Genomic DNA, 12,500 nt, shown 5'->3' with positions numbered 1-12,500 from the left:
GGTGGAAGGGGTTAAACCAGCGGCGATGGGGGGTGGGGGGGGGGGGGGTGGGTGGAGAGGTTAGCGGTGTGATTCATTTTTATTACCGCGCGCCCCTGCAGGCAGCAGGAGTGGCAAATTATTTCTGAAACAAAGTGGAGGGCTCTCGTCAGAGCTATTACCCCCCCCATGACCGGGGGCCGCGCGGCCCCTCGGAGGGTGACAGGCAGAGGGGCCGTGTCGGTGAGGGATAGCCGTCCACATCCGTCCACGCTCCGGGACATCTTCCCCCAAATGAGAACTGAGTCTCTGTGGGTGTGAGTGTGTGTGTGTGTGTGTGTGTGCATTTGTGTTTGTGTGTGCGCCCTTGTGTGGGTGTGTATGCACTTGTGTGTGTGTGTGCACGCACTTGTGTGTTTGCACGCACTTGTGTGTTTGTGTGCACTTGTGTGTGTGTGTCTGTGTGTGTGTGTGCACTTGTGTGTGTGTGTGTGTGTGTGCACGCACTTGTGTTTATGTGTGTGTGTGTGTGTGTGTGTGTGTGTGCACTTGTGATGGGCTGAGGTTAAAAACTAGCTGGTGGACTCCCTCCCCCCCCCCCCCCCCCCCCCCCCCCCCTCGTTCTATCTATCAAAATAGTACCGTGGCCTTTTCCTTTTTTTTTCTCTCACAAGCCCGCCAAGCAATTAGAGGTGACGTGCAGAAACACAACAACTGCCAGCTGCTAATTAAAACTTCACCTCCCCCCCATTCCCCCCTTCACCTCCCCCCGCGATATACAGCCTGACCGCGGACACACGCCAGCCACGGACTGGAGACACACTCATAGCTGTAGTCTACTCATTGCTGTAGTGTTTATCTACGCATTGCTGTAGTATTTATCTACTCATAGCTGTAGTATTTTTCTTAACAGCCCCGGTCACTCTCAGTCTATCCAAATTCACATTTTCCCCGACACCCAACGATAAAACTTCCCCCCGCCACAATCCGTCTACCCCCGTCGTCTGGGTGACGTCCTCACCGATGACATCATCGGATTGAACGGTTCCTGCGCTGAACCGTTCCGCGTCCTAGTGAAACGGTGCATATACGATCGCCGCGACAATGGTCGCATTCAGTCCGAAGTTAAAACTTAAGTAAAACCAGTAAAGTCGCCGGCGGGCCTCATCTGCGATCCGTACAACGAATCTGTACCTTTTCCTTTCCCTTCCGATGTCGGAAACATCGTAAACTAAACCAATCCTCTGGATGAGCGCGCCTCAGCCGGATGTGTGACACGGCAGCGGCGGGAGCTAGCGTTGCAGGAGACAGTCTGATCAGATGGCGGGTGTATATTCGGATAGTTACTGAATCGTTTAGATTAGGTTGTCACTAGTGTTTAGCGGGAGGGAGCGGGGGAGGGAAGGGGTCTATGTGTAAAGCATGGGTGTCATCGCACAAGCTGTTTCACGTCATCACATGTGACACAATTAAAAAAAGAATGCAAAAGCTCTCGCTCGTGTGTGCTTTAATGGGCTGAGCGACAGCATGGAGGAGGGCTGCTGAGTGATGATGATGAAAAGTTACTGGGAAATGGCGAATAAATCGAGATATGTATATGTATGTAAATACCATCATTTATCCTTACAGAGCTGCGTTCCTCTGATTCTATTCCGGGGCGTTTGAATCCTGATTGTTATTTTCAATTTTAGGAAACATACGCAATAAGGTAACACGCCGGTTCTTGATTTCTCTAACCATAACGTTTTGTATATGCATTTGTATTAGGTGTTTAGCTATTTATCAGAAGATTGTCCGCGGCGTTAATGAGCGTTAGCGGTCTGTATCGAGGACAGCAGAGGTGGTGTTGTGAACCACAGGGATGAGGCCTGGTCTTCTTGACACTGAAGAAGCTCTTGTTCCTGAGGGGCCGAGCGTCTGACACGAGTAGGAGAGGAATCAACATCAATAAACCTTCATCAAGACTGTGGCGGCGAGCGCGGGCTGGGGGGGGGGGGTGGGGGCTCCCATTCGATAAATACCTGAGGGCCATCACTCAATTCAAAACGGGCCGGAGTAGGGCACAATGGAGTGGAGATCCCGGACACGCAATGCATTATGGGCCAGGAGGAGAAGAGGCAGAGAAAAAGGCCACTGGGAAAAACGTTTCATTTTAAAAACATGAAGCAGATGGAACTTTCTATTCCCAATTCACGGTGAATTCAGACGCATGTCCGATTCTTTTACATTTAGGGGATTTTGCTGACGCTTTTATCGTAAAGGGACTCAAAAACCGCAAGCGGAGTCAACCTCGCATTGCGACAGCCAGGCTGGTTGGGAGCAGTCAGGGACCGTGAGATGTGCCTTGCTGAGGGACACCTCGACGCTCAGCTAGGACAAGCCGGGGATCGATCTAGCAACCTTCCGGTTACCAGTCAACCCGCTCTACCTCCTGAGCTACTGTCACCCATTTAGAGCAGGCAGGGGTGGAGCCTCTTGCTCAGTAAGACCTACTGATAGTCTGCGAACCTATTATTAAAATCATAAAAAAAATCCTGAAGTGCATCCCGATTCCAGTGACTTTTCATTACAGACGGATACTAGGTTTTCAATAGTGCAGTCCACACACACACACACACACACACACACACACACACACACACACACACACACACACACACACACACACACACACACACACACACACACACACACACACACACACACACACACACAGTCCCTGCACATCCAGCTGACCAGACCACCAAATTGACCAACCCGGCCACGCGTTTGTGACTGAGTGAGACGGAGAGAGAGAGAGAGAGAGAGAGAGAGAGAGAGAGAGAGTGATGATGGGGGCCGTACGTGACAGGAACGTGATGGGGCCGGTAGGCGCCCGGGGGCCTGGCCTTTGGGTCTGTGGGGGGGGGGGGGGGTGGGAGGGGGCTAACCATAATGGAGTGCTTAATTACCTGCACAGTCACAACACAGACAGACATTAGTCAGAGCAGGACAGTCAGGCCTCACCTGTCAGTGCGAGATAAACAACCCAGACGACGAGTCCCCCCCCCCCCCCCCCCCCCCAGAGGGGAGAGGGGAGTTAAGGGGGGGTTAAGAGGTTACCTCGATCTCCTCTATTTGGAAAAAAAACGTAGCATTATTCGTAGCAATATTCTAGCGCTTTAAACGGACGCGATGTCAGAGCTCTGGCACAGAGGCTGTTTGGGTTGTTAGCTCATTCCCCCTGAATCAGTGCAGACGCCACACTGTTGGGCTCCGTGTTGGTGGGTGGGGGGGGGGGGGGGGGGGGGGGGAAGTCATCGTCTGTGTGCTAAATGATGTCGCGCAGAGCCGAGCCTTTTATTGACTTATGATGCGGGCGCGAAGGCTAAGAGGAGACGTTGTGGAGCGATGAGACGGAGAGGGGATAAACATAGTGACACAGGAATAAAACACGACGCCCTCCGGAATGCAGTGCAGCGATTGAGTCCTCTCGGATGAGGTTTGCCCCCGTTTCGACAAACGGTGGGCAAAATGGCCGACAGAACTCTGATGCTTCAGCGGCATCCAGCGCCTGACCCTGGAGAAGGCGTGTGTTTCTGTGTCCGCATTAGCTCCAGTGTTAGCCCAAGCATTAGCTCTAGCATTAGCTCTAGTGTTAGCGCTAGCATTAGCTCTAGCATTATCTCTAGTGTTAGCGCTAGCATTAGCTCTAGTGTTAGCGCTGGCATTAGCTCTAGCACTAGCTCTAGTGTTAGCGCTAGCATTAGCTCTAGTGTTAGTGCTAGCATTAGCTCTAGTGTTAGCTCTAGCATTAGCTCTGGCATTAGCTACAGTTTTATCTCTAGCGTTAGCCCTAGCATGAGCTCTAGTATTAGCTTTAGCGTTAGCCAGAGGCTACTTGCTGGCCGTGACTTCCTTCCACGTGGAGCCTGAGACCGGGGGGACCCACCTGGTGCCGTCGGGGCCGGGCTTGGTGTAGCCGTCCACGGCGCCCTCCCACACACTGTTGGCCATGGTGTTGCCGATGGCCGTCATCACCATGCTGAGCTCCACCGGCCAGTCGTCCAGGTCCAGGGAGCGCACGCGCGACAGGTGGGTGCCCAGGTTACGGTGGATCCCGGAGCAGGCGATGCAGATCAGGGCGCCCAGGTTGAGACTGGCCCAGTCCGGGTCTGCAGGAGGGGAGGAGGGAGGGAGGGAGGGGAGGGGAGGGGAGGGTAGGGGAGCGAGAGAGGGAGGGAGGGGAGAGATGGAGGGAGGGAGGGGGTAGGGAGGGGATGGAGGGGAGGGGAAGGAGCGAGAGAGGGAGGGAGGGAGGGGAGAGATAGAGGGAGGGAGGGGGTAGGGAGGGGATGGAGGGGAGAGGGGTAGGGAGGGGAGAGAGGGAGGGGAGAGATGGAGGGAGGAAGGAAGGGAGAGATTAGAAACCAAAACAAGCACACAGGCAGGACAGGTAGGGGCTAGGGTGCTGGACTAAGGCCCAATCCCATTTCTACCCCTTACCCCTCCCCCTTGTTTTGAAGGGGTAAGGGGTAAGGGGAATGGGTAAGGAGTAGAAATGGGATTGGGCCTGAAGGTACTGGGATTGAAGCCTAATGTCTGCAGCCCTAACTGAAGGCCTCTTTTGCGCATGATGCCGAACGTACTCCTCAAAATAATTGCATGAAAACAACTGCTAGATAACTCGGTAGTAACGTTAACAGCAATGGTAAACCGCAACAAATAAGTTTAACACGAGCTGATGAAATGATGATGTGATCAAACATTAACATTGTTTATTAACCATAAAACCTTGATTAATGTGCAGATAATTGATACTAATATAAATGATAACATATGAGTGAATTTGTTTGTGTGCGTGGTAAAAGGGCCCTCTCTATTGGACACAAGAACTGACGCACATCGTATCCTAAAAATAAACAACGACATCGAAACAGCGAATAAAATGATCTAAATAAAAGTTAACGGGGGAAAAATGATCAGCGTTGTTTAGTCCTAAACAGGCTAGTAGATTAAAGGGAAACTGCACTATTGGGGTTTACAGGAGCACTCTTTAACAACCATAAAACGAACCAGAAGTAAACCACAACATTAAGGGACTGATGTATGTGAACGTGCGGCAGCAGGATGAGTGTTCCTCTCTACTCACTGGGCGCGTCACAGTCCACACAGAAGCTGTTCCCCCTCACGTTCCTGATGGACTGGATGGTCTGTGCGTCGCTCTGACTGCCCAGCCGAGACTGCAAGAGATCCACAGGGGAAACTATAACTCAGCATGGGGTCGATTACAGGGGTCCGGGGACAGAGGGGAACAAGATCATCGGCCACTCAGAAAAGGGATCCACACGCAGACGTGAGATGAATAGAGGGGCATTATCACACCAAAGGGAGGGGGAGGCGGGGAGGGGGAGGGAGAGAGAAAGGGAGAGCTGGCAGATGAATATGAAAATGAAGTGCAGATTCCCCAGTGTGCTGACACAAGCTGTGTTCCATCGCTGATGTCTGTCACTTCTAATAAGCCATCCCCCTGCAACACCGCACCTGTCTGGGAAACCCACCACATCTGACAGCCTCCGCCAGGCCGGGGCGGGGGCGACGGAGGGGAGGTGTGGGGGAGGGAGGGGGAGGGAGGGGGAGATATGTAAATGAGACCGCGGGACCGTTACACATGTAGGCTGCGGCGGGAGGGTTAAGCAGGATTTCCGCGTCCGGCGAGGATCGCGGGATGTAAACGCTGTCGTCCACCATGTCTGCGAGGGGTCCCCTAAGTGTGTGTGTTTACGTGTTTTGTGAGTGTGTGTGTGTGCGTGTGTGTGTGTGTGTGCGTATGCGCGTGCGTGTGTGTTTGCATTGCCCTACCTTGTTCTTCATGCTCTCGCAGGACTGCAGGCTGGCGAAGATCTGGCTCTCGACGGCCTGCACCCAGAGCTCCCGCTCCTCGAAGGTGGACGCCTCGAAGTTCCACGTCTGGCCGGTCAGCGACACGATCATAAACTCAAAGGAGTCCTCTTGCTCTGGAGGACAGAGGCAAGACAGAAAGAGGGGCATTTTTAGAGATGAACGAAAGTAGAACAAGTTGCTTTGTAGCGAAAATAATATTTACCCCAAAAAATTGGCGTGATATCTTCTTAGAAGATACCGATGTACATAGTGAGATAGTGGAGCCACTATCTCCACATTTAACCGTGATCCTCAGCCTCTCATTCCGTGGGCATGCCCAGTGGCGCATCAAAACTGAATCCAAACTTGTGGATTTGTTAGTTTGTGGACACCACGGCAGAAGATTAACTAGCCAGGGCAGTTTGTATGCGCACACGTGTGTTGGAAAAACCAAAAGGTAAGGCTGTGGGATCTGCTAAACACTCATTTGGAATCTAATGAATGTCAATGGATCCCCAATTGCCCAATAACAAGCAAGCAAGCCTTCATACGGCGAGAAACCATTGATGTTTGTGATTTAGACAATGTCCAGATGGGGAACATATACAAAATAATATGAGAACGATAAGAACTTCATCCAAACAAGGTCTTCACCTGCTGACAGTGTTATTGTGTTTTGTCTTTAAATCTGGCAGGTTATGTGGTAAGCAATATGAGCTTAGGGGGCCCATGGCGATATAAAAACAGGCTTAGTGAGTGCCAACTGGACCAAAGGGCCGTATCAACTGTCTCACAGCTGGGATCCCGCGTTTACAAAGTTGCCAGGCAACACCGGAGTCCCGCCACTTCAGGTATCACAAGCATGTAATCACCATTGTCTCTATGACCTCTTCTGGGGAAGGCTAGTGCGAGCTGAAAGGTATTCTGCTCGTTCCGGGTCGATCTGCTGGACACTGAAAGCAGTTGTTTACACTGGATACTAGATTAACCCGTTAATCTTCTCGCAACCTAAATACTACAGCTAAACCAGTTGTAAACCCTTTTTGTACTAAGGGACCAGTTTATCTCAACCTAAAGATCACAGCTAAACCAGTTGTAAACCCTTTTAGTACTAAGGAACCGGTTTATCTCAACCTAAAGATCACAGCTAAACCAGTTGTAAACACTGTTAGTATTAAGGAACCAGTTTATCTCAACCTAAAGATTACAGCTAAACCAGTTGTAAACCCTTTTAGTACTAAGGAACCGGTTTATCTCAACCTAAAGATCACAGCTAAACCAGTTGTAAACCCTTTTAGTACCAAGGAACCAGTTTATCTCAACCTAAAGATCACAGCTAAACCAGTTGTAAACCCTTTTAGTACTAAGGAACCAGTTTATCTCAACCTAAAGATTACAGCTAAACCAGTTGTAAACACTGTTAGTACTAAGGAACCCGTTTATTTAAACCTAATGACTACAGCTTAACCAGCTGTAAACACTTTAAATACTGAACCGAAATACTGAAAAATAATAAACCATATTCCAATAAAAAATATGGTTTGACGACATTAATCATCTTATCAGATCTTCATATTTGTGATATGATCGCCTCTTTTCGACCCTATAACCATTGCTAGCATCGGTTTACAAATTCCCTTCAAATATCCTCAAAATAATATATTCTCACATATTGGGGTCAGGTTTAACTTTTATTTTGTCTGGTTGCAACTATTCTGTCGAGCCTTTTAATTAACACAAAAACGGAACAATATCAACGGCAGAGGCTGCTTCTTCTCTTTACAAAGGATGCCTAACCCCTCCTCTCCCTTCAAACCTCCGCTGAACTAAATTACCAATGTGCGACGTGTGCGACAGGGGATTGTTACCATAATTAACCGCTCTCGATTAAGTAGGGCTTATGAAAATGTAACCTGTCATTTCGCCCGAGAGGTCTGACACAACATATGCTGGAACACATGTCAGAAAGGCTCCGTTGTGCGAAGGCAATTTATTATTTCCGTACAGTACAACGTGACTGATGTAACATCGCCGGTCCCTGCACATGCTCCCGATCATAGCCCAAATGATTTGTAATTACCTAATTATGTCTATGCAAATAGCGGGCTGATTTGCATAAACCATGGTAGGAGGGCCCAGACTAAGTAGGCACAGGGGGGGACGGCGTGCTCCTACATGGCTCTCCCTCACTGCGTACCGGGAGTTGTAGCGTGATAGCCTATCACGGATGCTCGTTAATGAGAACTACAATTTGATCAATAAGGGTTACCATACATTTTTTCCCGCAAGAAAGGAAATACTTAGAAGGAATTCACATCATCAATCATCAAACAATATCATCACGAGCAGCAATTATCCTATCATCATTAGCCACATTAACACAAGCAATCAACACATCCTATTTATTAGCAATCAAGCCCCAACGAAATGTACGTTTAACCGACGAAATTCATCGACTCGTTGTTGTGTGATGAAACACTGGCAGCTCACAGCCGCACAATAACGCCGGCCAATGACGGCATTGATATTCACACGGGCTAGTTTGATGTTTATAAATCAATACTTTCGGAGGCTGCCGTGGGACAGATGCCTCACGGACAATACACTAATGTAGCAATCCCTTCGCTCGGGTGGAGGACCAACTCTTCAGGGGGAAAGCAATAATCCAATTAGCTCGACACCAACTTCAATTATCTGATTTAGTTTGTGCAATCGACTACAGGTCACAGGGAATCAATAGAGGACTCGCAGAGTCTCTGTATTTAGAGATGCCCGGTGAAGTCTTCTTTAAGCGGGGGTGTGATTCCCAGGCACAAGTTGGTATTTAATTACTGTGACCGTGGGGGGCAATAGGTGTCAGTTGGTAAAAGGACGAGTTTCAAGCCAGGAGGGAAATTGTCAGAAATTGAAAGAATTAAGACAGACGGAGCAGTTTGACTCTTACTGGTGTTTTTTTGCGGGGTTCCTTGTTTTCATACGGTCCATAAAAGCCGGTTCCTTTAAAGAACATTCTACAGGATATCAAGGTTCATGCTCTAGTGTGTTCCATGCTCAAATGTTTCTCCGATGTTGTAACACGTGTAATTTCCTTTTTATAAACCTGGAAAAAAAAGCTAATTATTCTGTTGACTGGTCAGGCAACAAATTGGAGGCATTAAAACACTTTCATTATGGAGATTAAAAAAGCGCTGGATGGCTGCGCTCTTAAACTGATGATTATACATGGCAAAACAAATCTAATTTTCCATGCAAGGGAAATTCCCATGGAAGCCAAACTGTACTCACTAAGGAGGACAGTGAGGCAACAGCCCTTTGTGTTGGCTGTTTTTGTCACATTTTGCTCTCAAAAGAACTCTGGTTGTCCGAGGCAGTGCTTGGCACTCGGTTCTATGAACATCCTTACTGTACCCCGAGCGATATATTGTCTCTTCTGACAAAGGTAATTAATTGTAAGTCGCTTTAGATAAAAGCATCTACTCAATGCCATTAATGTAAATGTAAATGTTTGTGGACAGAGTCCATTCAAATCCAGTGTTTCATCACATCGTACGTGTTGATACGTTTGTCAACCAGCGCAATTTCATTCAAAATGGCCGCGGTGGTACTGTCACGTTCACTGACCCTTGAGGAAGAAGCCAACAGACCCGTTTCACAGAGGTGTCATGGTAGGACCAACACACATATATATATATAACGGGTCTGCTAATAGAATGTACCGGGGCAGACGGTCCACGGTCAATGTTGGATACCTTTACCAGTTCAGTCTCCCACCCAGGATCGGGTCCATAAGAAGAGCAGAGCCCTAATTAGCATTATGAGTGACAGCTGTGTTTGTCCTGCAATGATGTTAACGGAGGAAGTTGAGGAAAGTGTGTTTCCTCGAGTGGAAATGGCCCTGATATGACTGCTATCACCGCGGCTCCTAAATACGTTACGACGAGGACCGTAACGAGTCAACAGAGTACTCAACACCGGCAGTTAGCCGGACTGATTAGCGTGTCACATTAGCATTAGCGTGTAGCACCCTCCCACCATACGACCAGGTACTGACCAGCTCCACATTATTATCAAGTTCCAACTGATTAAAATTGAATTACCATGGTAACCGTAATGAACGGCCATAGAGGCCATTTAGAGCCAGCACAAGCAAACCGTGCATAATGATGCTAATACTATTTGCTTTAGTTAACATGGAGGAATCGTTAACACCAGAAATCTATTAGCATGGAGTAGCCATTAAGTTGCAGAGAGACGGACACACCGCAGCTAGAGAAGTAAGTATTCACCAGCTAATTTCTATCTTCTGTAAGGACAATTAAACAAGAGGGAAGAATACAACTTTAAAATGTTCAGCAACGAAATCCGTCAGAGCCACAATGACTGTCCTATATGTAAATAAAGATATCCACTGGCTGTAAATAATCAAAAGTGAAAAAAATAAAAAAATAATTGTGCCTGCAAGTAAATTCCATTAATAAGTAGAATAACCCGAGATCCAAGTATAGCATTATAAAAAAAATATTACCCCCCCCAAAAAAATAATATATGTTGACAAAAAAAGACACAGTACGATGGAAGGGAGCAGAGTGAATCCAGGACTATCACTCTGTGTGTGTGTGTGTGTGTGTGTGTGTGTGTGTGTGTGTGTGTGTGTGTGTGTGTGTGTGTGTGTGTGTGTGTGTGTGTGTGTGTGTGTGTGTGTGTGTGTGTGTGTGTGTGTGTCACACAGCAGATGTGGCAGGGCGCGCCCCGGCCCCAGATTAGTACCTCCGGGGGTGTTTGGGTGCTGCTGACCCCAGCTGGGTCGTCTGTATGGCGGGCAGCAGGGGGACTCTACTACTCTACTATACTGTCTGTTATAGGACAGAGAATGTACCCTATACTACTCTATACTATACCGTCTATTATAGTATACAGGATAGACTCTGTACTACTCTACTATACTGTCTGTTATAGAACAGAGAATGTACTCTATACTGCTCTATACTATACCGTCTATTATAGCACACAGGATAGACTCTGTACTACTTTGTACTATAACGTCTAGTATATTAAGAGTATACAGTTTTGTCATACTGCTTATTATAGTACAGAGGATAGACTGTATACTACTCAGTACTATAACGTCTAGTATAGTAAGAGTATACACTTTTGTCATACTGTCTATTATAGTACAGAGGATAGACTGCATACTACTCTTTACTATACCGTCTATTAAAGTACAGAATATATACTCGGTACTATAATAGACAGTATCGTACAGAGGGTATCTTCTGTATTGTACTGTGTTGTATGCTATCAGTGCGCGTGTTCGAATGCGCATGTGAATGTGTTTGTGTGTGTGTGTGTTTCTATATGGATGTATGTGTGTGTGTGTGTGTGTGTGTGTGTGTATATGTCTGTTTATGTGTGTGTGAGTGTGGGAACAAGACAGGGGCTGAAGAGGACCCATCAAAAGGGGAGCCATCGCTGTGGTTTCCAGGAAGTGTGATGTTGTTGCCTTCCAGTTCGTCCTCCACGCACAAACGCACGCACACACACCGGCAGACACGCACACAGGCAGGCAGGCCCGCGTCAGCCAGTCACTTAAAGGAGTGCTCGCCATTCCCGTGAATTAACGAGCAGTTGGGAAGAACAGGCCAAGGCGGTGCCATCTGTAAATGTCACTGGCACTGCTTGCTCATTTTACACATCATTAAAGCCAATATTCCTAACCTGTATCAGAGCAATCAGGAGCAGGCCATTACTGCCACAGGAGCCCCGAGGGAACCACAGCCCAACTCAGAGAGGAGGAGAGCGGGAGAGGGAACACACTCTTTATCTCCCCGACACACACCCAGGGCCGCACACCCACACACCCACACACACAAACGCCGTCTTACTGCTACATTTGTAAATATGAAGGCAACCACATGCACAGGGACACAAATACCTAGTGCCGACACACACAACTCGCACACACACACGCGCGCACACAGCCACACACACACAGGCACACAACCACACACAGATGCACACAAGCAATCGCGCCCGCAAAAGTAATAAGCGCACCTTGCTCCAATAAACGGGCACACAAACGAAAGCGACATCAGAGCGCTAATGGCGAGCACATTTAGCGCACGAGAACAAAATGAAAATGCCACCAATTTGCGCGTGTATCTGTGGGCAGTGTGTCGAGAGCTCAGATGAGAATCTAGTTATTCTGTTCCCCCCCCCCCCCCATCATCCCCTCCCCTTGATACTGTGGCATGTAGAAAGCGAAACCTATTACGAGAGCCGGGGCTCCGGGGACAGCTTTTGGAAATGAGAGCGACTCGAGGAGAGAGACAAAACAAAGTATTGAGATAAACACCTACTATCAGCACAGGCAGTTAAACCTCAATTTCCTAATCCGCAGCTGGACTCCAGAGGAACTTAAAGCCAGCTACAACAGAGGAGGAGCGGCGTGATGGAGCCCGCCTCATGTCTGGGGGGACCACAGCTAATTACACGCCTGGTTTTTAGCCAGTTTGAGGCTGCTTTTTCAAGAGTGCTTTTCGAGAGCTGCCGATTTGTTGGCCTTTTTTTTTGGTGTGGCAACGACAGAGGGGACGAGTTGGGTTCCTGCTGGGATCGATTGGAGAATCGAATGTGGTTGCGATTGTCCTTTTGGTGTGTTT

General features: G+C 48.3%; 1 protein-coding gene across 1 annotated transcript in view; it reads right to left on the bottom strand.

Moving 5' to 3' along the window:
- The window catches only part of LOC130387198 (uncharacterized), a 48,683-nt gene that overhangs the window by 8,758 nt on the left and 27,425 nt on the right, over positions 1–12,500 (bottom strand). Inside the window, exons 10-12 of the mRNA XM_056596206.1 lie at positions 5,821–6,051; positions 5,111–5,201; positions 3,911–4,133 (exon numbers count right to left, since the gene is read on the bottom strand). Of these exons, the coding sequence (XP_056452181.1) occupies positions 3,911–4,133; positions 5,111–5,201; positions 5,821–6,051 (545 nt within the window). The remainder of the gene's footprint in view (positions 1–3,910; positions 4,134–5,110; positions 5,202–5,820; positions 6,052–12,500) is intronic.

Source organism: Gadus chalcogrammus, chromosome 8 (genome assembly GCF_026213295.1).
Source record: "Gadus chalcogrammus isolate NIFS_2021 chromosome 8, NIFS_Gcha_1.0, whole genome shotgun sequence".
Classification (NCBI taxonomy): Eukaryota; Metazoa; Chordata; class Actinopteri; order Gadiformes; family Gadidae; genus Gadus; species Gadus chalcogrammus.
The sequence above is the reverse complement of the archived record's forward strand: the minus strand, read 5'-3'. Positions and strand labels throughout refer to the sequence as shown.